This window comes from Echiichthys vipera, assembly GCF_963691815.1.
Source record: "Echiichthys vipera genome assembly, chromosome: 14".
Classification (NCBI taxonomy): Eukaryota; Metazoa; Chordata; class Actinopteri; order Perciformes; family Trachinidae; genus Echiichthys; species Echiichthys vipera.
This window is the reverse complement of record NC_139839.1, coordinates 19,007,241-19,033,783: the sequence shown is the minus strand read 5'-3', so window position 1 is coordinate 19,033,783 and position 26,543 is coordinate 19,007,241. Positions and strand designations below refer to the sequence as shown.

The window sequence follows — 26,543 nt, the reverse complement described above, 5'->3', positions numbered from 1 at the left end:
GTTCCCCTACATTTCTATTGTGCTCCCATAACAGGGTTGTCATCTCCAAAGAAATCACCTCTTGTTCTTGGCAATTTCATGATGACACGTTGACTCTTAAAATGTTCTGATTAGCCAACATTGTTTGAGCTTTCCTTGGAGTAAAGCTGCTTAGGGGCAGCAGATAAAGCTACGTGATATATTTATCTTCTACATTTCAATCCTTCTTTGTATTTTGACAGCAGAGATGATACGAGGAAAAGAGGGCAAGGTGATCCTATCCTGCGGTATTGTTTGTTGGATGGGAATGGAAAGCCGTACAGTGAACTAGACAAAGACACCACCTGCCCAACCACTTATTTAACATTGATTAAATGTTAAATAATATTTGTGCCAGGGTAACTGTGCTTTGTTGTTAAATCAGTGTGTTGCCTATTAAATAATGAAAACTTTACTGCTGTGTTCAGTAAAGGTGTCATTGGGGGGATTTGAATGGATCTGGCTGCAAGTTGTGCTTGCATCAGCTTGAAGCCTTGCAGCTCGTTTAAAATGATATCAAGCTCTCGAGACACCTCAGGCCCATTCCAGTTCTTAGAAAGTCAATGCAGATCTGACCAGGTTCTTTTTAGACATCGACTGCTCATTTTACCCACTGAGTGTTTGCTTACTTACAGGTTTATTGGAAACGCATGTCGTCTTTGTCCTTCCCAGCAGCATGGTAGCTCTTTCTTACTCTAAATTTTCTTTAAATACTTTTAATTACATTTTTGAACAGTGTGACAATCAGTTTACAACCTGACCTACGAACTATTCAAATATTTTTAGACTATTGGCATTTTGGCATTTTCAAATGAAAAAAACATATTTAAGGTTGGACAAAAATAACTTTCAAATTGAGTTGTGTACTGTCAGCTGACAACAAACTGACCAGAATGAATACTAATTACTGTACATTAAATTAAAGAATGAGTTTTATATATGGGCATCGCATTCATAGCAAATATTCATGCAGAGTTCTGTTACCTGCCATCTTAATGGGTACTGAAACTGAAAACAGACCTGTTTCAAGTGTTTATAAAATTGTATAAAAACAGTGATCATGTAACAAATAAACCTACCAGGAATTTGTGCTTGCACATAATTTATTGGCCAATGCAGTGCCTTGCAGGATGGTGTTGTGGTCCTGTGGTGTGTTTGACGAACTGACCACAAAAAAAGGAGTTTTGAAAACGGCCCTAGTGCCTCAGTATGCTTCAAACAAAGTTCTTCAGATTATCGAACAGTGACTCAAACCCTCTTTCCCCCTTCTTTTCCGACATCAAGATAAGGAGGCTGTGTCTGAGGTTTTTTCTGCAACTTTCTCAAACAGACAATGTAGCAATCGCACACAATTTACGCAGCAATTTGCCGGGTATGTGGATGTATAAAAGTAACGTATAGTTCAAACTTCTCTTTCAAGCTCTCTTTAATGCATTTAACGTCTTGTGTCCCATTTGTTGTGTACACCCAGGTACAAGCCAATCAATGCCTAAGAGGAATCAATGTCGAAAAGTGTGCAGCTGTCTTCATCCTCAGACCTCTTTGAAAGCGGTGATGTAGGTAGTGTAATGTAATTAGGATCCTTTAACAGTATTCTTTATTTGAGTGTGGCCATTTTCAACTTTTGTTAGCTGTTAGAAAAGATTGGATGACACAGCGTTCAAACAAATTTGTTTCAAGAATGTCATAAATTTACTCTTCTACTTCCACTGGTAGGAAAAGTTTAGCAACCACTTGTAGTTGTGTTTTTAAATGTCACTATAAACAAATACTATGAAACAATATGGGAGACAGACAATAGTATACGTTGATGCATACACGCATGTCTATTAAGGACTACACAAAAAAAAAGAGATATCCATTATATCCTTTCACTTCCTGTCCAATTAATGCAACACCTGTCATCAAGATGGAACAGGCACAAGTTTCCTGGAGTAACACTGGAGGAATACTGTCTGGCTCTGCACATTTGGTTCAAAAATAGCAACACTTAGTCATCCAGGCCCTATCCGTTTGTAAATACTAGATGCATAACGATCTGTTCGACTCAGCACATTTTTTTGGCACCTCTTGTGTGCCCTGGTTGGGCTGTCTCTTTTGATGATTCCTCAAAATTTCAAGTGACTTATGTGTGAGAGGAAGTTGTGTATAAGTGTGGGAATGAGATGAATGAGGTGGCAGCTTGTAATGTCTTCATAAAAGTACACTTCAAGCATTCAAGGAAGGATCCTTTTTCGTTTCTCAGTGTTTAGTTAATTTCAAACATGCAGTTCTTGGCTTTGTGTTTGTTTCTGAAACGCTTGCGTCTGATGTCTTAAGTTGTATTTGCATTCGATGGTAGGTGTGGGCATTTTCTTCTGGTTTTAGGTGCACAAGAAAAAGTGTACACCAGTGGACATGTAGGAAGCTTGATCTGTTTGTTCTAACACATAACAGGTGGAGAACATCCTGATACACCTATTTACTGCCACAATGCAACTTTTAGAGCACCCCATATATTTGTTTTTTTATCACCACAATTAATATTATTTGTCATGGCGATAGCTAGAATTGGAAGACTTAATGAGAGCTGCTAAAAGGCCACTTGACTTTTAGCATTTAGTCAAAGTACACCCTGACACAAGTAGATCAGAGTGCAATGAAAAAAGCACCCAATAATGAAGTGGGTAAAGACTGAGGGGCTATTTCATCTTTGAGGGTTTGCTCCTTGACACAGTATTTCTTTGAGACTGTTCACACATAATTACTCACAAAACTATAAACTTGGTAACAATTAGAGTTGGGTATCAAGAACCATGTCTCATTTTGAACAACAGACCAGGAATACAGACCAAAGCCGTTTTTAGTATCCAGATTGTAAATATTTTTATTTCTGCTCTTGGGTTCCATAGGGACTGACTCGCTTTTGGAGCCAGCCTCGAGAGGCCATACGAGGAACTGCAGTTAAACGCACTTCAATTTTGGCTTAATTTGTCAGCCCTGGAGGTTGCCACTTGACACCAAGTGGACTGGAGCAAGTGCTTAATAGTGTGGCTTCAGGGACAGATAGAGTCCACAACGGTCAGTTTCACAGGCATACCAAAAATGATTTCCTGCCAGGAAAGAAGTCGGTCGAAATGCAACACAATTAAAGAATGGCAAGTCATATTGTCTCAAAATCTGCTTACACAAGCGTGTCCAACTCCAGTGAATGAGGGAACATTCAACTTGTACATGGTAAGATAGAGAATGTTTATATTTGTCTTTTCACCGAGTATACATTCAGGACAATCACATCACAAGCTGTGACAAATAGTTATTTATGGCAGCCTTTCTGCTGAAAATAAAGGAATTGGAGCCAGGACTTGATAATAATTTGATTTGATGAATTTGATATTTGTCAAATTCAAAATTAATAAAAATCTGAATTGTATCTTCAGCTACCACTGAGCTTTTATGGTTGAGTATGACTCAAGTCCTGGTAAATACATGAATTCTACCATTTTGCATTGGACAGAATTTCTAAGTGTCTTTAGTTTGTATGCATGTGCACACACACTTGTGTATTTGTTTGTGTGTTTTCCTGTTTTACGCGTATGCATGCTCCCAGAGGGGAAACAGGCTGTATGGGGTGTTATCTGCTTCTGCAGAGGGTGACAGCTAATCACCAACCCTGACAAACACTGGGGGAGAGGGGAGGGAAGAGAGAGAGGGGGGAGAGAGAGAGGGGAGATGGTGCTGGGCAGGGGGATTGGCATTTGAATTCCACTGAGTAACCACAGAGTGCTTCGGATCCTGTCATCACAACCTCTGTATGAGTTTGGACCTGTGCTGGACAACTGCGAAGCCTCCCACCTCACCCACTGACAACTAATAAACCCCCATCAGTATAGGTACACATCGAGATAGGAGGCCGCTGAGAAAACATTGCGACAATTCTTGATGAGTTGAATAAATCTTCGTGTTTGCAGAGTCTGTCAACAGTAGCTTTGATCTCCTACCTGCTGCTCGTAAATTCTCAGCCTCATGGTGAATATCTGTCGAAGGGTTCACTTGCTGTCTTTATTGCTGGGGATGGCACCTTTCAAGTGGTACCTTGTCTAGGTATAAAGACATCAGCACTTACAGTATTCGCTAACCGTGCCATTAATCGTACCCAAAGTCTATGCTAAATGCATTTGTAGACGGTTTGGCTCGCAGATGGGCGGATGCATGCTGAGTTAGTGTGAGCTGCTGGTGTCGCCTGTTGACACAGAGATCAGAGGGCTGTGAGAGATGGAGAGATGCTGTCGTGAGATGGCGGCAAGCAGTCTGCACAGGGAGAGAGGAGGAGAAACAAGACGAGACGAGGCTCCACTCTGGTTTTCAAGGAAGAATTTCAGCTTGATGCATTCCCCTTAGCTGTTGTCATTTTTTTAGGCGCAGATATCAACTGTATTAAAACAGTTCAACAGGCAGAAAAATATCCCACCGTGGAAATTAACAAAGCAAGTGTCATTGTCAGGATGGTGTTTGTCCTATATAATTCTATTTTTTTTTTTTTTTACTTTTTAATGGATGTCAATGACTGCTTAGTTTGATTACCAATAGAAGGACTGAAATATCAATCTTTTCCTGGTGGTACAGTGGCTTCTGGACTCCCTGCTGGGGCCACTGTGGGTGGCATTATTTGGACCAACTGGCATCTGTCTGAGTAGCTGTGATGGGTGTCATGCAGAGGGCCTCCATATGGGAAGACCCTCATCTGCTCACAGTGTCATACCTCACACCACTTTGCTCTCTCTATCTGACCCTGTCACCAAGGCACAGAGTGACAGATATAGGCGGGGAGAAACCGCACAAGAGACAGAGAGTGGGTGGCATATCCTTTTAGATCCAGGCATAGCTGAAATCCTCGCTAAATAAAATCAAAGAAAACTGTCAGATGCTTTTACCGAGCACAGTGCTTGAGAGCACGCAAATGGCACTATCAGTGAAGAAGTCAAAGGTCCACAGCTACTCGAGAATTGAGGTTGTCATTCATGTCTTTAAGCATACAGTGTAAGTGCCAGCAGTCTGTTTAACACGCATGGCTTATAATAAACTCTTAATACAATAGAGATCTGATCAGCAATTATACATGATATGATAAATGTATTTATTTTAACCCCCCTATTGTGTGTAACACAATGTGGGAAAAGAACATTTTGTTTATGTATTTTATCCACAGATGGCTCGTGGGGTCTGGTGTGGTTGACCGCATCTGTGTTAGAGTTTGTGTGCATCTGCATCTGTGTACTTGTGTTGTGTTGGATGCTAATGACAGTTGGCATTTGGCCACTATCAGTGGATCATTAATTAGTATTGAGAGGTTTGGGGGAGAAGCCCAGATTCCCCTCTATCTCATAAACAGATGTGTGTTTGATCTGCTAACCCATCACGCACACACACACACACACACACACGTACACACACACACACACACACACGCACACACACACACACACACACACACACACACACACACACACACACACACACACACACACACACACACACACAAACACACACTTTCCATCCATAGCAACTCTCTGATATATGGAAATGTCTATAACCAGGTCCCTCTCAGCACACTGATATTGACAGCACAAGATCTAACCTCAGAAAAACATCAGCAAAAAAACATGGATCATGGTGAAGTCTGTTGTGATCCTGCCAAAGAAAAATCATAAATGACAATAACAAAAAGATAAGCAGGGATGCACTATTAGAACCATTCAAAGACACTCAGCTCATGGTTCAGTACCCAATATTAGTTTTGGTTTAGTTTTAAATAATAGTAAAATAAACACAAAGCAGATCTATAGGACTTTAACTTTAGGACTTTAAGGAATTTAAATTTCCAAATTGAAACAGAACAGATTTTGATGATAAGTGATTTTTAAACCTCACATCTGTGCAGCCTTGGGTTGAAGTTTTATTGTAGATCTTTTCTTTTTTTACTTAGCTTCAGTACTTTTGATACTATCAAATGTGGATATCATCTCATCTTGAAACATGGTATTGGAAAAAAGCAGTTGTCTTTGAAAGATAAACCTTCCATGAATCAAAATAACATTCAGAAACACAATATTTAAACTGTACAATTTTAAGGGGCATTATTTTAACTGTTAATGTCAACTTTACACCTTAATATCTATTCATTTCTTTATTATAAAAAAGCTAATTAATTAAATCAAGAATTCCTTGTCGTTCAGGCGGTAGGGGGATAACTATATAATATATTGATGTACAGTATATACAGTCCAAATATTTACACTAAAATGTCCTCACTACATAGAGAACAAAGGCCCATACGTGATGTTGCCATTCATTTCGGATCACCTTACAGTACATCAGAGCTAAAAATAAAAACTGGATAAGGACTTCAATGGTTGAAGAAAAGAAGTAATGAAAATAATTTGTGTTTATTATTAAGGCCAACCTTTAACAAACCTCTACAAAGTCCCAGACACTGGAGTAAAACATTATTATAGCTCTCACTAATGTCACAGCCTTTGTCTATTCAGTTAATTGTAGCATAGTTGTCCTGATGGAATTGCTCTGTGACCTTTAGTATTTTTATTTCTTCAGCCCTTATATTTGCTAAGTGATGGTATTCTGGCTGATTAGCGCACCCCCGTCCGCCCAGACACACACACACTATTACAAAGCACAATGTATTCACTCCCAGAACCCCACTCCCATTGTTCTGCTTTATAACACTGGGAAAGGAGCATCAGTCAAGTATATTAGCTGGATCCTATTACTGTCACCAGATTGCCTCTCTGAGCCATCTTAAAGAGCCCCCAGACAAAACTTCCTGTCATGTTAATCCAAGCTTTAATAAATAGAGGGATGTGTAACCATATTCAAATAGGGGCTTCCGTATTTATGCTGACAAAGAGAGACGGGCTATCACGAAATGACAGATGAAAGTGTTTTGCATGAAAAGGAGGAGAGAAAAAAAGTTTTTATCTGTGCTCATTCTCTCCCATTCTGGAGGAGAAATGTCAAATTATTGAAATGGCCTTTAAAAAAAGCTTAAGCCTAATCTAAGTAAAACACTGCAGGTATTAGGGACGGTGGCCATTGTGAGTGAAATGAATACTATTCAACTCAAGGTAGCAGCACATTTTATCCCTCTTGTTCACCTATTGATATCAAAGTACATAATACACACCTTGTCTCCGAGGAGATTTATGTTCATCGGACCCGTGAACATTAGAGAATACTGTCACTGAGCGCTTTCGCTGTTTAATGAATACAGAAACGTATTGAAAGCCATTGCTGGTTGTGTCATTATGTTCAAGCTCAGGCTGTCGTAAAGGGGCAGCAGTTGCCCTTTGCCTTTCTGAGTATTCTCATCACCAACAAAGAGAGCTGAAATCGTCCTCCCTACTTCAAGCCTATCTCTTAGATTCACACATGTGAAATGAGCAAAGACACTACTGCTATCACAGAGAATGCGACACACTCTTTCAGGCTAGGTTAATTTCTAGATAGTCATTCCTTGACTCTGAAGAAATATAATCCCAGTTAAACCAGTATTTTACAACCATTTGTCTGTGTTTTATTATGGAGTGCGGAGACTTCCCTTTCATAATAAGATGGTTGAATCTGCACATTTGTCTTTTCCTGTTGTTGTGTGACTGAAATGTTCCAAATTTGCTGAAGCTGCATTCATTTCCCCATTGCTTAGGTACTTGCAGCATTATTGGCTAGCATTTCCACAGATTTGCTGGGTATGTTGGAGCTATCCAGTTCAAAAGCCATATCACCAAAATATGTTTTACGTTGCCTAATAAATAACAGTATGTATTTAAGAGCCAATCTTAAAAAGCAAAAGCCCTGATTATTATAGTCAGTAGTACTGGTATTAGTAATTAATAATAATTTTAGTAATTGTTACTAACCATTTGTATTGATAATAAATAATTGTATATATTAAAATGAAATGGCATATTTATAGTGAATGTTTTAATATGTAGTTGTAAAGCTATATGCTATTCCTTTCACTTAGCACAATTAAATAAAAATTTAAAGATGGTCAGATGGATGAGTGAGTCTGCAAAGCTGACCACATTGTATTTTTTTACTGAGGAATACAGACATACCAATGACACCCACAATGCATTATTTCTACCTGCAGAGTTAAAAGTTAAAAAGCTTATGCGTCCTGAGTTAGCCATTGAGCAAGCAATTGGCAACAATTCAGCAAATGTTATTTTATGCAGAAACAGTTCATGATACATTTTAAAGGGTCTCATAATGATTGTGATATGTTTCTAAGGGGGTCTTGCTCAAGGTTTAAAATTTGACAACAACTTTAGGTGTCAGTCAACAGAAATTAACTTTCACTCACTGCTTGAGCAATGGAAACCATGAAAGCATCACCAAAGACTGGGAAGATAAAAGAGATGTTGGAATATTTCAACTCCAAATAAGATATTGATTTTTTAACGTAAAATAACACCAACTACATTAAAAATTAGAGAAGAGAATTATTAAAATTAGATGACATGTTTGTGTATGTATACTGTATACAGTACCGGTCCCGATACTGTATATATCTAACCTCACATAGCTTTTTCAGTATAATCACTCAGTGTGTTTACATGCAGTTTAAAATCTGATTATATTCGGGTTAAGGCAATACTCAAATGCCGGCGTACCCCGGGTTAAAATCTGGGTTTTCATGCCCGGGTTAACAGACCTGGATAACTCATTCAGTAACCCAAGTATTCATGCATGTAAACAGCGAGTATTATGAGGGAACTACCCCTCCCCACTCTGCGGCAGTGGTTTTTGACCTGAAAATAGTATAGATCAGGTAGCAACGGCATTAAAACAACTTCGCCAAGAATACCCATTTCTGTCGTAATTCTGTCAAAAAGTCATCCATTTTCTCCCCTCTGTCCAAGTTGGTGAACCGGAAGAAAAAGCGCTACTCCTGTCATTTTCCCATTTGACCCCTACCATGTATATGGGGGGAACTGCAATAAACAGATTATTCTCTTTGCACACTGATTTTCATCCTCTGCGACTTCCTTACACATTCAACCCATTTGCCCATTTAAACAAACCTCTTCCCAGGCATCCCTCTAATCCTCAACATCTTGTTTTCACACAGTCTCACCAAACATTTCATCCTCTTACCCCTTTCTGTCCTCCTCTCAATGCTGCTTGTAGTTATATTTACATTAGCAAAGAGGAGGGAAGAAGGGGCAGATTATGTAAAATGTGTTTCATGTATGTGTACGTTTGTGCGTATGTGTGTGAACTAAAAGAGAAATCTGATTGGTTTACCAGGAAGAAGGACATAATTTTAAATTATCCTCAATGTTAAACTGTTTGCTCTAGGACTTAGGGATTGCTCACCTCTCCAAATACTATTTTAGCTTGAAAGCACAATATTTCCCAGCCTGAGCTTTCACATGGGAGAATGAGGGAGGGCCCCGGTGCAGCAGTTTCATGGAGGTGGCTCGCAGGCATACTCCATTCTGACAGAATGAGGAGGCACTCTGCAAGAGTGTGGCAGAGAGGAAAGGGGCCCTATTAATAAAATGACTCCATAATGGGTAGCTCCCTGCAGCTTGGCAAAGGAAGACAGGCAGAGTGATGGACGAGGCCAAGGCCTACTTCCTCAAGCATACTGAGCTCAACTGTGTGGACATGCCTCTGTGAGGCCAAACGTAAGGCCAGACCCTATAAGATACTGAAGTCCCATTCATATAGGAAGGAAGAACCTTATGAATGGTTTCCTGTTTTGTTAAAGGGTCAAAGTGGCAGTTTTAAACTAGCAAAACATCACGTCATGTGGTTATGCTATATGAAAGGTTCAGGCTTTTTTTTCTCAAATTATACAATAAGCTTTATAACACAGATATAACTTGAACTTTGCATTACTTAAAGGCATGAGAAAGGAGTACGATTTGCGGTTTGAAAACAAACGACACCAGAAGCGCACACCTCCTGACGGTGATTCCCTGAACTCAGCCCAGTGTACCACCTGCAGCATCACATACGGCGGCATTCGTGAAACCCATTTGCTATCCGTCTGAAGACAGTATGTCTAATGTTTTTAGCTTTCCGGTGTATGCAGTATCTGGAACAAGTCGTTGTTTCCGGTCATATTAGCAATTTGAGACACAAGAATGGAATCGGAGTTGAGAGACGGTGTCTCTTTAAACAGATATCTTTAAATCAATGTGCATAGATAATAAGAAAAAGGTAAATCATCCTCAGACAATGTAGCCAATGGTGTCTATGATTGCATGACAGCCAATGCCTTCAGCCTGCTCAAACTTAATCGGGTCAATACTACTAGGACTACAAATGGAAACCAGACTGCTTCCGCTGCCCAAATCTGGTCCCGTTGCCCACAGATTCTACATTCCTATGCAGAATGTATTTATAGAGATTGATACGGCAGTGACTCAATAGCGGTGTACTTGTCTACCTGCAGGTAAGTAAGTGACTACAACCACCCGTGGCTTAAAGCTAACCCAGACACTGTTTTTTTTCGGCGCTGTGTCTGCTGTTTTCGTAGCTTCCATGCTTACGATATGGCACATGGTTGCTATGTTTTTATATAGTCCTGCCTTCAACCCTTCAAACCCTGCACACTGGCTGGGGCCAGCACATCCAGCGCCCAAAAGCTGATTCTCCAAAATGCCCCAAACACAGGTAGGGGGGGTCACTGCAGGCACAAACACTGCCACACACTTCTAGTGGGCCATAAGTGATGTTTGAGAGGGATTATTTCATATTTTTTTGGCAAATCCTACTAATTCTGCCCTTAAGAGTATAGTAGACAAAAACTAGTATATGCCAGAAATAAGGACTGGAAGAGGGTGTATAAATATGATTTATTTATTTTTTATTTTGGTTTTAAAGGCTTTTTTGTTGCTTTGAGTCTGGCTTGTGCATAACTAGAGATGTGCTAATAAAATATTGCTTTGCCACAACAATGTTATGGTCTGCCCTAACAATATAGCAGCCTCCTGAAGGCATCACTCCATCATCCTTTCATTACATTTCTTTGTAACAGTACATTGATTAAAGTGGCCTCAGCATGACTGCCTTTTTAATTGTGTATTTGCTGATCTGAAAGCTGCACAGAGCGCTGTGGTAGGATCTGTACCAACCATTTCAACAATGCTCTGAGGCATTCTTTGACACACAAAGTTCATTGTTTGAATATACATCAGTTTGTATCACCATAGCGACCTCCTTGGATACTGAGCAGGGGACCTCCATAAATATGTAATCCTGACAGATTTGAGGAATTGTCTTCCTCAAGTGTTCCTCTCAAGCCATTTTGTTAATGTCAACATGAAGGGAAGTTACTGGAATAAGTGTTGACATTCAGCCCATGGTGTATATCATTAATAATTACGTACGCACAAAATTCTGTCAGATGACTGCTGAAAAACACTTGGATCATGCTTTTCGGTTGCTTTCATTTGTCAGTAATTAGGTATAAAATATAGATGACTTGTTGACGTGAAGCATCCAAACTCATTCCCTCTGTGTTGCTATACAGGGTTACAGTCATAGTGTAATCATACCAGATACACTGTACTATGTGTTGGTTACGATTTGCGGACATTCCTCAAATATGTGACTCTGCATTAGTAATTCAAATTGATGAGTCATTATGACTCCCCTGGTTTCATCTGTCGATAGTATCAACTGTCCAAAAAATGATAATAAAAGCAACATTGTTTTAAAATCATCATTCATTCATTTGTCAAAAAATATTCGTTACAAACCAGGTGAATCATCCAGGTGTGCTATTAGAAACTAAAATATATTTACTGTAAGAAATAAAAATGGGGTGGACGGATAAGAGCCTCTTCACGCTATATAGTTGTGATGGGTGGGTGGGTTCTTAAAAAACAACATTCTGATTAACAGCGGATATGTTAGCGTAGTATCCTGCTCTTCATTCCCCCCGCTCCCCAGCGCAAAACTGCTCTAAGCTGATTGGCTCAATATGGCTCTGCTCAGTATCGCATTGCTCAACTAGATTTCATCCCACTCCACTCATTGCTCACCACTCAAAACCACAACAAATCTGCATTGTATAAATACAATCAAATGAACGGTGCCCGTCGTGAGGGGCTCCGTCCAGCTCCATGGTCTTCTGCACTGCAATAATACACAGACAAGCTCCGGCAAGCTTCCAACTTATGGGCTGAGAGGTACAGGAGCGAAATTGGAGCGGGAGGTATAGGCGATGATCTAAATAATTCTGCACTGTGCTTCATGGAAAATCCTCACACTTGTGCTCCCCACTCGCTCCCGATCACACTCCGCTTCGCTCACATAGTGACATAGTAGAAAAATAAAATGGAGCTGAAAAAAATTTGAAAGGAAAATGAAAAAGTTTGTCGGAGTCTCCATAAAGAAAGTTGTGTGCACATTTACGCACCAAGAACGGAAGCTTTGTTGATTATTTAAGAAGCTTCATGTTTATAACTGTGGGTTTTAGTTTTGCTGCTTAAATGGATACTTTACATGGACCGCCCCGTGGAGATGACAAGTGAACATTCACGTGAACAGATGAACAGAGTTTGGCTTTCTTCCGTGGGATTGGCGCACAGAGCGCAGAAAACACTCATACTGGGACTGGTAGAGGGGAGCGGAGTGAAATGTCCATGCACATGCGGATTGGAGAAAATATTGAATTTGGATTTGTGGTGGGTGGAGTACACACATATTCGGATGGAGTCAGACCTTATCCACACATATTATTTATTATTATTATTATTATTATTATTAATAATAATAATAATAATATCAATATTATCACTGTCCTTTATCTCTGTGTGTGTGGGCGTGTGTGTGTTGTGCATTTTTATCACTTCTGCTGAGGGTTGCCACTCATCCATTATTCCTTTTCTTGGCCTCTGCTGAGGACCTAAAAAAATGTGCTCGTCCATCTAGGCTTGTGCTTAAGAACAGTGTCCCTTTTGCCCTCTTGTGTAATTGCAAAAGCTTATAGGGAGCTAAAATTTTGCCCTCTGCTCCTCGTTAAACCACCACTTGTAAAAGCGCTCAAGCGTGGATGCAGCACATTGCAGCTCAACGTTCCTAGACAATGATATAGATTTCCTCTACAAAAGAACAATTGAAAGGGTTGTCACAAATTTGTCCATTGTCACTGGGTCGCTATCATTTCTCTGTTAATTGCCATCACTGTAATAGAATATTAGATGCTCTACACTGCAAAGGGAGTGTTGATGAAGGGGCAGTGCCAGCTGAGTTTTCTCCTTGAACGTGACCCATATCTCTCATGATGGTAATGATGATGATAATAATGTGATACTTCATCGATCCCTGTAGGGATTTTTTTTTACCCCCTTTATCTTGCCACAGTGAGGCTGTGATGCAGGTTCAGCTTCAGACTACTGCCCTTAAGAAGGCAGGGATTCAGTCGCTCACTCAGAGACACTTAAGGAAAACGGATGCTTGCCAACAAGGGGGCTTAAAACCGGGTCCTCCAGTTAAACATTGGTCTCTCTACTCTCTCTACTAATATGGTATTCTACTTAATATATCGGGACAGAAGTGGTTCAAAGTGGTTCAGTATTCATTGTGACTCTTGAGGTTTGGGTTGTGCCGGTAGAAAATCTTGTTTATCTGATGCCCCCGGCATTATTTTGTATTATTTATAGCCTAAGAGCCCTTTTAAATGTTTTTAATAAATCCATCTGAGGTGGGATCCCACAAGTATCTTTTGAATATACACTATGTAACAATTTTTGAAATGGAGAAATCTCATAGAAAGTGATCCTACTGCACGTTATCTGTGCATCTGTCCGTCTGTATATTGGGCAACAGCTGCTGGCCAAATCCAAAATACATCTCTGTGGTTATTGCTTTTATATATCCTGTTGAAGTCACATTTTGAAGAAGAAAGTCTAATGAGTTTATTGACAATTTAATGAGTGTAATGTTGATCAGTATGAGTAATTCTGCTCCTTGATTTTAAGTTTAATTGTCCAACCTTGTCCAAGTAGGATTTTGTCTGTGCACTGTGATAGAAGTATGCAATACAAAATCTTTAGCTAAACTGACAGTTAATCAGTATGTTCTCATTAGAGTTGGACCAAGTCTTCCTTTATCAATAATTGACCATATTATCAATCAATAAAATTCAAAAGCTAAATTACGCAACACAAGGTACATCTTTTTTCATTATAAAAGAGCTTTTAAACTACTCTCATGGCTACATCCTATTAAATTAGGTATTTGAATATTAAATATAAATAATTTGAATTATAATTACAAAATGCCTTCATTTAAAACGGTGATGCCCGTACTCCCTTGTGTCCCTTTTTAACCAATGACTATGACCCCGACATATAAACCAACTACAATGCAACCAGGTACTATTCCCAAACCATTGTACGTTTTCTTTTCTAACAGCTTAAACAACATGTCATTCGTCTTCTACAGTGTTGGTTGATGTATTTATTTTTTACCGATTGAATGATTATCATTGGTGGTTCCTTGGTGTTGGCAGTGTGAGCACAAATCCCAGTAATCCTTGACACCAAAACTGACACCAAAATTGTCTGATAACTACACACAGTGCAATTCTTTCCACCTGGATAAAAGTGAAGTTCACAGCAGGTGTAATGAATGATGGCAAGAAAGAAACCTCTGTGCACCTAATACAACCAGCGCTAAACCCAAAGCCTCAACAAAAGGATGGGCACAACTGGGTCACAGGTCACTATCTGTGGCTCAGGACTCCGTTCCTTTGGCATCAGATATGATCAATATCAGTGTCAACCCCAAATTGCAGGAATGCTTCTGTGCTAGCCTTCAGCCGTGAGCTGAATGTAAATGGGCATTTGACACCTTTCTAAATCGCTGTCATAATTCATTTCCAGAGCTCTTAAATCTCTCCCTGTCACCTGGCACCCTCTCTGTTTTCCTGTCCAAAAACAGAGCACATTAGCCTTTATTGATGCCTTTGTCCTTTGATACATAATTCATCATTCAGCAACCCTTTTTTGGATAATCATGTTTTTTTGTGAGTTTGTTCAAACATATAGATTGATACAGACAAAGAGGTTGCACCTGGTATAGAATTAGGTCTCATGCCATATGACAGGAAGTCTTTTTTTCATAGGTTGTAGACCAGAGTGATATAGAGCTTCACTGTCACGTTGCTCCTTTTGAAAGACCACATGCACTGATTTACTCGAATCTATCAGGATTTCCTGTAAGGCTCACATGTTCTCTAGTCATCAAATTCCTCTTAAACCAGGTACCATTTGACTTGCGACACAAGCATATAGGAAATGTCCAGTCACAGGATCCATCTGGAGTCATCACAAGTGTGCCACTGAACTGCTTTACATCATTTGGAGGCCTTAGTGTGCCCATTACTATATACAAATGCCAACAACCAAATTGTTACATTTTTTAAATATTATTTTGAAATGCAGCTTGCTAACTCAAGTCTGTTACCTTCAGTGTTCACAACATAGGAAACTAATATAACTGACACTGCAGTGCAACAAAGACTAAAACCAGGAACCAGAGTACCTTTTAGTTTACAAAGGAAGAGTGTGTAAATCCTCCAAAGTGACGTTAATACTGCAGGATCCATAGACATAGAATTCCCATTCAAATCAGCACAGCAGGATGGTCAGAGCAGCTGTCATGTTTATATATGCTGTTTTGTCACCATTGTCTCTTGAACTGGTCTAATGACCTCACTAAACAGTTTGATGTCTGTTCCACTCCAATGCAGGGACACTACTTATCATTCCAACCAGCTTTAAAAGCAACTTTGGAGACTATAGATAATCTGTTGATCAGTTGTTTGCTCAAGTAATAATATACAGTATAGCATATATAATATTTAGTAGCATGAAGTGATACCAAGCTGAAAAAGCTTTATTCCAAGACACTTTAAAGACTATCTGAAATAATAGTATGTCTTCCTCATTCAACTCAAACTCTCACTCACTTACAAACCCACCGACTTTCACAGAATTCACTGCCTGCCAGTACTGAAAAAGTTTAAATTGGTACTTCCACTACCACTTCTACTGATAGTGTCACTGTTGCTACTACTACTCCTACTGTCATCACTCTTGCTATTATATGAGGCCAGCACTGTACAGGCTCGCATTATTCCACATTTAAACATTAAAAAATATGAATCAGGTTGCATTTAATGAATGTATACAGTGTGAAAGATCTATACAAAATAGTCGGTAAAAAAATAAGAATATTATTACGTGTTTATTTAATGGATATACAATCTAATACCTGCTGAACTAAATTAACAAAATGGGATCAAAACAACTGTCAGCGCTTTTTTAAAGAGGAGGTTATTTGTTTCAGATGTGTTTGGTGCAGGTTTAGTTAAAGAGCTGCCCCGCCTTCTTGCCCCCCAACTGTCTTCCAGCAGTCTTCTCTTTTTTAAGTGGTCATGGACTGTTCCAGTGCATATACCACAGTGAAATAGACTTTTGCTCTTTTCTTCATTGTCACAAAAGGCCAGGCACTTCGCTGGAGTTCCCATTCCCCTTTTACATAGTGATAAGACAGCCATTATCCTTTGAACCTTTCTTTTCACCGAGCCAGGAGAAAAGGAAGAGTGAAAGAGAAGGAGGAGGAGGACAGAGAAAGATTTCTTCCCTGAGGTGAGCCTGGCCTCACCTCTGTGTGGCGGGCTTTTTTTGTGAGCAGTGAAGAGGTCCTTAACCTTCTATCAGATGGAGGCACAGTTGTGTTCTGCTTGAATAACTACATTGAAAAGCCCTGAAGCACGGGAGATGGTTCTATAGACTCTGCAAGTGGCAGAGAGAGAGTGAGAGAGAGAAGGGAAGACTGTATTGTATGACCTGCTGAAGTGTGACTCTCACATGATGTGCACATTCTTTGTTAAAGTGCCCATCTGTGCTTCACTGGGAATCTATGTTGTTTGTTGTATGGGTATCGTTGACAGGATGGTCCTCCTCTAATAATGTCACAACAACACAGTTCACACATTTATATAATACACTTCCTTTAATAGACTTCACTTACAAAGTAACCATATTTCCGCTCTCAGGCACTAAATGGCTTTACAGTAGCAATGCTATCAATATCAGAGTGCAGATATTTGAATGTCATGTTGCATCAAGAGCTTATGGCAGTTGATGTCTGATGATACGTTTTTTTAATCATTTAAGCCAGTCAGATTTCATGCGCTCACTTGTTTGCCTTGGTTTAGTGATTATAGTTAGCTATCTAACAAAACAAACTTATTACACACTGGTACAGAAGTCATAAATAGTGTCCATTGTATTTGCTGGTTGTTTTTAGTATCATTTTACAATTCGATGAATTTCATCTCGCCACTAAATAACAGAGTAGACTTCACAATATTGTCGCTAATCACTCTGTCATAACAGTTGAATTTCAAGAAAAGCACCTCCATTTCTATGCGTCTTTAAGAAAACAGAATATTCTCTACTGGCCGTTATTGTCAACTCTCTTTGCCGTTCCAGTATTAGATGACAGAAGTCAAATGCTATAAATTTCTGTCTCCCGTGTAAATGATCACAGGCTGTCAACCACACTTGTCAAATTAAACATTTTACCATAGTTGGTAAACATGCCATTCCATCATCTGCTCTGCATTGGAGCTTTAACACTGTCAGATGTGGAGACATATTATGAGCGGTTTCTGAACTAAGGAGCAGAATTCCAGCCCCCCCCCCCCCCCCCCCCCCCCCCCCAAAAAAAAAAATCTCACAATTAACTCCAGGACAAATTTATTACCTGGCTTATCTGGCTAGGCACTTATTATAAATTGGGAATTACTGTACTGGAGAGAACAAAAATCCATAAGTTACTCTGTGTTCTTCAAAGTCAAGTAATGAAATCACAAGCCACAGCACTACAAATTTCAGTTATCCCTCTTCCTCTCACTTTAATGCGATTTTCATTAGATCACCTGGCAGGAGACATAAGGTTGGGCTACGTGACATTATAAATGTCTGTTTATAAAGCTGTTCCTGCAGGTGATAATGCTTAGGAGCTGTTTACGTGTACACTACTTTTACCTATTTGCTCACCACGCAGCCATCAGATAGCACATTTGTCGGAGACAGAGCAAACTTCATTATTTTTCCTTTTATTTTATTTTTGTCAACAGAGGAAACAGTTTGGGGGAATTAATGCTTTTGTTTGTGGTTGTGATGAAGTGCAAGCAACAGTAGTTGTTGGGCAAGTGATTAATTTTTCTGGCCTTCAGATTTTTACCGGTAAACTTCAAATAGACTGCACGTCATACTTTTTTCCTGCTGGGCTTTAGGAAGTTTAGTTGCAAACCTTTCTGCTGCGACTCAATGTAGGATTTGATAAGTCCCCACCTGTATGCTGGCATCCACCTGTAGACTCCTATTCCCCACTCACTTCCCTTATGTGAACTCTTGCAATGGGTAACAATACTCTGTCCACATAATAATTGGTTGAAATGCATTAAATCTAGGTACACCTCATATATTGTTTATTTGTTGCAAGCTATATTTGCCATTTTGGAAATATATTGGGGAGGTTTAAATAAAGGGCCTGGGAGCCGCATGTGGCCTGTGAGCCGTGCAGTGAGTAACCAGGCCCTAAAAGCTGTGCCAACGTCTTGTGTGCCAAATGTGTGGCAAGAGGGTGACATGAACAGTGTGCCAGCGCTAGTCTGCCTGGCTGCCAGGCACTTCTCTTTATCCAATCAGACAGTTAGGCTTGAGTGAGACCCCTATTCTTGTCTCCCCATCTCCTCCCGAAGCTTCGTCACCCTCCCGTGAAAAACAGACGCGTGCTTATGTGCACATCTTTCCCCCCCTGCACAGCATCAAGCCTCCTCAGTACACCGTAACACTTACCTAGAGACCATAACCAGAGACTGAATGGTGCAGAGTGTTCCCTCTTTGTTTCTGTCTGCTGCTGCTGCTTTCTTCCCCCCTTTTTTTTATTTCTCCCCAAACAAAATCACAGGCTAAATGAGCATGCCTCACTCTGTTTTTTAAGCATTTCGTCAGAGTTATAGACAGCAGTGTGTGTCTAGAGATCTGTTTTTCAGGGATGTGTGAAGAAAAAAAAATGCTGTCTGTCTGTGTGTGGCTTTATTGGACATGATGAGGGATGATATTATGGTGGATGCTGCTGCCGCTGTGGCTGTGAGATGAGGAAAGCATCCCATTTGTCTCTCGCTCGCTTTGTGTAATGTGTCTATCTGTCACTCTTCCCGAGACCGGACACTGGTGTTCATCAAAATAAACATATTGTCCGCACAGATCTCCCTTCTTCCACTGCTTGTCATCATTGTTAATTTTCTCTCCTATTGCCACTTTTCACATCTTTGCCACATCTAATCCAGATGATGAGAATATCATTAAAATTATGAGCTACAGAGAGAAAAGAGAAATGATAACCTGGCAATAATCCTATAACCGTTGAGTGATTATGTAGGAGAGAGGTGCTTAGAAAGGAATAAGTGTAAAGCAGGGAGAATATATATTTTAAGAATAATTACAGTGAGAAGAATGAGATGTGGTTCAATGGGGTGAAGGTGACGTGAGGTACTTGCTGAAAAGATTAAGCTAATGTCAGTGCTTTTCCTTATGTCTTCCAGGTTGATGATGCCATGCTTATGTTTGATAAGACTACGAACAGACATAGAGGTAAGTGCGCAGTGTCTGCTGTCATTTCTCCTATTTTTTTGGTGTCTTTCTGAAAGGTGAGAAAATAGTCATTTTATGTCCTTTCCCCATGAGATAACACAGAACAGTTCCAATCTTACATGATATTAGGTGTACCATCTGCTCAACAATGGAAGCGTGTCAAAGTAATCAATAAGCTGGTTCGGTGTTTAGAATGTTTCAGCGTGTGTATGTGTGTGTGTGTGTGTGTGTGTGTGTGTGTGTGTGTGGGTGTGTGTGTGTGTGTGTGTGTCTGTGTGTGTGTGTGTGTGTGCGTGTGTGCGATGATGATGGTGTGAGTGTTTCAGAGAGGTGCTTAAAGGGTGTAAAGATTGTAAGATGGTGGGTGCTGTGCAGTCAGATAACTGCATCAGATAAGGCCCAGGAGAAGCACTGACTTTATCGCTATCTCTCATCGGCTCCTTATCTGAGATGAGGGGACGTTTCTCTCTCATGCAGAGGACTTTCCAAAGACAGGTTTCCTCCCTGCACCACAATGCAGTGGTGTGTATTTAAGCCCAGCTGCACGCTTACAGGCCTGACTTAACAGCCCGTAAGCACATATAGGGCTGTCACTTATCCGGAGCCCTGCGCGATGGCTGTTATTGACTATGAATCCTCTCATAGGTACGTTAGAGGAAGTTTTAGAAGAAAGACTGTCCCCGGCTGCGTATGTGTGTATGTATCATTGTGTGCGCGAACAGTCGACAGGCACTGACAGGTATTTCCACAAGAGAAAGGAGCAGACACTTCTCTGTTTGTCACACCAGTCAGCTCACTTGTAGGCAGAGCTGGCATCATACCATCTCAGGGAACTGGGCCGAGCACTGTTTTGCCAAACAGATATAAACATTTGTTTGCAGCAAACGACTCATCTCCTCAACCTGTATAAATGTTTAAGTGCAGTTGGCTCAGACCGGAGGCTGTATTGTTTTTTTGGTGCTAACTCTCTCACTTTCTTCTCCTACTGTATCTGTATCTGTATCTGTGTGTGTATCCCGCGTGCGTGTGTGTATACGCTGTGCAGACGAACTCTTTGAGTCTGGTAAACAGTTTCTAAGTGTGGAACATATGAACTGTAGTGGAAGTGATCTATGGCTTTGAGGGGATTTTGATCTGTAGTGACAGAACCCAGTGTGAGGTCTGCTTTGAGACGAAGGCTTTTTTCTCGCTCCTTTTCTCTCTCTCTCTCTCTCTCTCTCTCTCTCTCTCTCTCTCTCTCTCTCTCTGTCTCTCTCTCTCTCTCTCTCTCTCTCTCTCTCTCTCTCTCTCTCTCTCTCTCTCTCCTGTCTGCTGCACTGCCAGCCCTCTGTGAAAGGAGATGGGCGCCACGCTCGGGGAGTGTGTTAGGCATTTGCCTTTGGGCAGCAAAATGCCCTTCAAATGAAGACAATGATGGAGAAAGAGCCTCCTTGGCAATTTTTCTGATGACAGCGGACGTATTTATATTGAGTGTGACACTGAGGCAGGAGGCAGGTGCAGTGCTTTCTGCTGTTGCTTGTTCTTTCCTCTAACTAGCATTAAGAAATTTTGTTCCAGTTGTGAGTTTGAAACAGTGGATATTTGCTGCTTTCATCTTGAAAAGGTATTAGTTCTTCCAGATGAATTGAATGTTACAGAGCCATAAGAGAAATTAAATAATTGATCAGAGCCATTGGTGTGATTGTGTAATATTAATGGCTCAGCTGCCCCGTGACCACAAAGGAAAGGACATTGAATATATTATCAGTGAAACCAATGCCTGGGCCACTCTACCGCCGCCTGCATATCCAGTAATGGGCATCTGGCAGCCCGGCAGTCCGAATCAATTTCCCACCTGTGTTCATTTTTATCTTACAGATTGATTCATGAAAAAATAATTCTGGATTTTTCTGCAGCACTGCAATAGATGAAAAAAAACAAACACATTCTGTATTCAACAATCCAAATGTTGCACAATACAATTCTTGTAAAATCCATGGTGCCTATTCCAAAATTGCAAGTCCTGAAAACAACTGTTCACTTAGCACCTGTGATGCTTAGCAAAGCTCTGCAGGAAAGAGCATATTTCTAACAACCAATTCCTACCTGCGACACAGACACACTGTAATTTCCAAATTTTAAATCTGCTCTGCCCCAAACCTTTAAGCCCAACAACAACCTTAAATTCCAAGTCTAGTGGTTATTTTTTTCCAATGAAGTGAGCATTTTTAATATTTACTACAAGAAAATGAAATATGCTGTAGAGAAGCACCTAAATACTAACAGTACATTATGGAGGTGTGTTCAAACTAAAAGTATTCCTTCAAAGAAGAAAGGACCCTATATTTGAGGTAAAATTCATAGACATTAAATGCGATCTCTTGTTAGGCCTGCTGTGGCACACAATGTCATCACATAATTTGAATGCTATCTCAGTGGCTTTTTATTTTTCCATTAAGCTTTTCTTTTAGATAGAGGCTGTATTGTATATGACGATAATGCATTATATGTTGACTGGAAAGGTTTATTGTGTATGAGATGCATGATTGACACTTGGTTGTAAGTGTGTTTTCTTTTGGACTGTGGCAAATCGAATAGAGGACAAACGTCACACTCCACTAGTAGCAGCATTGTCCTTGAGACGGTCCCTACAAGGCTGGCGAAACAACAGCCAGAGGAGACATTCTCTACCCTTCTCATTTTCTCTTTACTTTTTTTTTTGCTCTCTATCTTGCCCAGTCATTCAGTCTTATTCTCTTTTCCTTTTCATTTACACAGTTTCACTATTTCTTTTCCCACACCATCACCCCACCCCGCCTGTCTTTGCCATCTCTCCATTTCCCTTGTCTTTCTCTCTCTGTCTCTCCTGCTAGAGGACACTCGCTGTAAGCAAAGCTCCTCACAAAGGCACACGTTGCACACCATCTCCTTGGCATTTAAAGGAGTAGAATACGGCCAATTGTGTTGGAAATTGAACTCTCTAAAGCCTCCCTTCCCACTGCAGCAGTTCATTGTGGGTGAGTTCAGTGTCTTTGGTGAGCAGCTTGGGCTGTCCAGAGGTTGATGCTAGAGGGCGCCTATTGTTCCATGTTCTGCTGCAGTGTCCCCACCACACCGCCTCCCTTCAACCTTCCCTTCCTCTCCTGAAACTCATTTTGTGACGGAAAAGAGAAAATCAGGAATGTGTATATTTGTATTTTGTAGATTTTTTAGATTATTTTAGTTCTACTGTAGGTGGTTCATTCAGCAGTGCAGGAGCTCCAGATTACAGTGTGTGCTCCAAAACACAAGTCATGTCCTGAGACAAAGGCCATGAGCACAGCAGTCACAGGTTACATATACGTTGTCATTCCCACCAACGTCACCATGACAGGAGGGGTTACATGGGTGGGAAATAAAAGCTTTTGGAATAGCCCTGAGTCAAAATCATTCTGTCATCTGTTTTGCTTCTCCCGTCCTGCAGGCTGACATTTGATTTATGATCTAAAATGTGATTTTACTGTCAAACACAATTGGTAGTGCCAAGGAGAGTGTTGCTGAGGTTAGACAAATGGCATCTCTAAGAGGAGGGGATAGAGACTGTGATGAAAGAGTGGCGGAGTGGCAACTATCGTTATCGGGCCAAAGCATTAGGGCTTAATTTGTAAGTTAAAGGTACAGTAAATGATAGATGAATTCTTTGTCTCGCTACTCACACGCATCCTTCATTAAGTGCTACTCTGCCACACCATAATTATCCATTCTCCACCACATTACCACTCTCTTCATCAACACAGCTCTCTCTCTCTAGCGTAATTCCACACACATTATCCACACAGGACCTTTTCAAGGGGAAATATGTAGTATAGATATACACTTCCTCTGATTCAATTATTCACAAGCAGCTTCCTGGTATCACACGTATTTCTCTCAAATCCACAAAGATAAGTATATACAATGCAGATCAGTGCATTGCAATCCCAAAGCTAAATTACACTCTTACAGTTATAAGTAGCTGATTAATTGGGTCGAAACTGCATGCCACAGTGACTGTTTGATTCATGCTCTGCAAAAATCTGTGCTGCTGTAAATCAGTGTCATCCCTGTATTGTTTTTAATCAAGTTTTTTGGTTAAAGATGCTTTACATAAAACACAGAACAAAATGAAGTGCTGGGATTGCCTCCACATGGCTCTCACCAGAGTTTGGTTGGTATTCAGAGTCTGGGCCCAGAATGACTGGACACAGATTTAGCTGAAATGGTGTTGGCTAACACTGCTATTATTTTTGATTATGACATTTCTGGCTTGTAACTTTTTATACGTATTTAATAAGCAAAGTTTTCCTCGCCAACGACCTCCCACGTAACTTTTGTGCACATGACAAATAAAGCATTTTGAACCTTGAAAGGCTATAGTGCTCCCACTGCATAGCATACTCGTCACAGCTCTGCACTGCCCAGGCCGGGCATTGAAATCAGCGTTCATACGGAGGACTGCAGTGTTTAGAGAATTTCGAAGGGAGGCAGAGTGGAAGAAATGGGGAGCAATAACAGCACGGTTACAGTGCTAACAGAGTCTTAGCTCCATGGTTAGTCTGACTTGGTGAAGTTGGAATTGTCGCTCCTTCCCACTATCTCCACTATCTATTTTGCAAGGGCACCGTCTGCCAAGAGGATTGGGATTAGTTTAAAGAAATGCGAGTTTTATCCCTTGTTAACTCGTGCCGCCATACTTTTTTCCAGCACTGGCAAGGCGTTGTTGAGACAGTGGTGATAGTTGTGGTCTGGAAATGCAAGACTAGTCCATGGTCAGATCACACTCACCGGGGAGACCTGGCTTCCACAGGATAGAGCGGCGCTCATCAGCGGTAATGTTGCACTGCTCTCCTGCAGAAGCCACACTTCGGCAGTCCACAGTGTGCAGTTCAGCCGGGATCAGCCAGTCAGCGGGACATGAAGACGAAAGGGAGGGACCAGTGTGACTTCATTCTCTGCTCAGGACGCCATTACTGCAATAATTTTTTACCAAATATTTGTTTACTGCTATATTAATGTTCCCAGTGTCGTGCGCAGGACTTTTAATTGCTTTGAGTTAAAATATTGAAGGTGCCACCTATATCTATTTCGTGTGACACTCATGTCTCTTTCACCTTTTTAATTGCACCATTAAGAAAGATGATGAAATCCTAGTGTAACTTTCTTTCATATTATTTTAAAATAGTTTGTAAACAGACAGCACCCATTAGTGTACTGTAGCTTTATAATGACTGTGTGACTGATCGTAAGCCAAATTCCTTATTTTTTGAATGATGCAAGTAATAGTAATGTGCAACAGTGTTGTGGACCAGGATAAAGAAGTGGAGGCTGAATTGTTCTAGTCACAAGGCTGCTTTGTATGAGAGATCCGAATGAGCAAGGCCCATATTAGAAGCCACGTTCCTGGAGAAGAAGGGGATTCTGGGTTTTGTATAAGGACGGGGCCAAGGCTGTGTGAATTTGTGTATAGCTCTTTTTTTTCTATGGGCTTAAAGGGCTGGTTTTCTTCTTGGCAGACGAACAGAAGACTGCATTGTGTGTGTCTGTAATCTCTTTACCTGGATTGGCAGCAAAGCTAGCAAGTGCAGCTCCCAGTGTGGAATTGGCACCGAGGAGTCAATGTCACACTGAGCGAGCTGCTTTCCAAACAACCGAAAACTGGTTGTGTCTCTTTGAGAATGTGTGTGTGTGGACGACAGTGTGCAGTTTCTTTTGATTTGTGTGTCTTTGTTCATTTCATAGGTGGATTTTACAGCCCCTGCATAAGCAATGTGGACAACATGCCCATGCCTATGAATATGCAAGACAGTCCAACTTTCTAACAATATCATATTATTATTTAGTAGTTTTGGTGTTTTGTGTGTTTGTCACAACTTCAAAACTACGCTTTATAGAGCAAAAGTCTTTGCTCCAGGATACACAAGCTCAAACAGTAACAAAGACTTTAGCAGTATTAGGTGTCATTATGCACCAACTATTTGACATAAATTTGCCTCTCCTGCCTCACTGGGTGAGAAGAAAAAAATAATTGGCCTCATTATCTTTCATCTCTTTGGCATATTACATTCATTATTTTATACAACGACTGCCAGTATGAGTCCTGTAACCTGGGAAGCAGAGCTGCGCCTCCACAGGTTAACTGTTGCTCCCTTGAAATGCCCTGGTGTTTGACGTCACCACAATGCCTCATCAGCCACTGGTGCTAGGGATTGAACATGGCCGACTGAGCAAAGGATGTCTGTCTGCAAAGTGATTGCTGGCTCATTGACTGAGTGGGAGAGGAGGGGGAAAAAGGGAACAAATACAGTTAGAGAAGAAATGGGAAGAAAAAGAAGAGAATGGAAAGAACAGGAACCGAGCACAAGAAAAGTAGAATGAAGCCATGGTGAGGGAGAAAAAGGGAAGGAAATAAAGAAAAAGGAGTGCCTCAGTGGGAAGCCTCCCCCTGCTGGCTCCTATGACTGGAAGCTGCTGCCGATGGCTTCAAAAGAGCGCCAGGCAGTCTAGGCCTCCGCTTCTAGCAATTAGAGATCACTCCAGCGGATGCCTCCTGGCCAGCCTGCAAATCCCTCAAAAATACCCTCTGATTACTACTGTAGGACACAGGCTGTTTACCAAATGGATCTAGCACTGCTGAGAGTGAGGTTTGATAATGCCTTCTTTTGTTCAGGCAAGAGAGCGAGCAGGGTCATTTACGCTTAAAAGATGCCGCAACTTCGCAGATGAATTTCCACCAGCTGAAGAAAAGTTAACCAATTCTTTAATCCCTCTATCTAAGCAAATGGCTCCGCTGCTGTTTTTTACAAGAGAATCAAACCTATTTGAACAAAACTT

The 26,543-nt window shown here is 40.7% G+C and overlaps 1 protein-coding gene across 10 annotated transcripts in view; it reads left to right on the top strand.

Annotated features, from left to right (window-relative positions):
• msi2b (musashi RNA-binding protein 2b) overlaps nucleotides 1-26,543 on the top strand; it is a 251,582-nt gene that overhangs the window by 125,192 nt on the left and 99,847 nt on the right. For all 10 annotated transcript variants that reach the window (XM_083927062.1, XM_083927054.1, XM_083927058.1 and 7 more), the window contains exon 7: nucleotides 19,667-19,715. In XM_083927062.1, coding sequence (XP_083783188.1) covers nucleotides 19,667-19,715 — 49 coding nt within the window. The remainder of the gene's footprint in view (nucleotides 1-19,666; nucleotides 19,716-26,543) is intronic.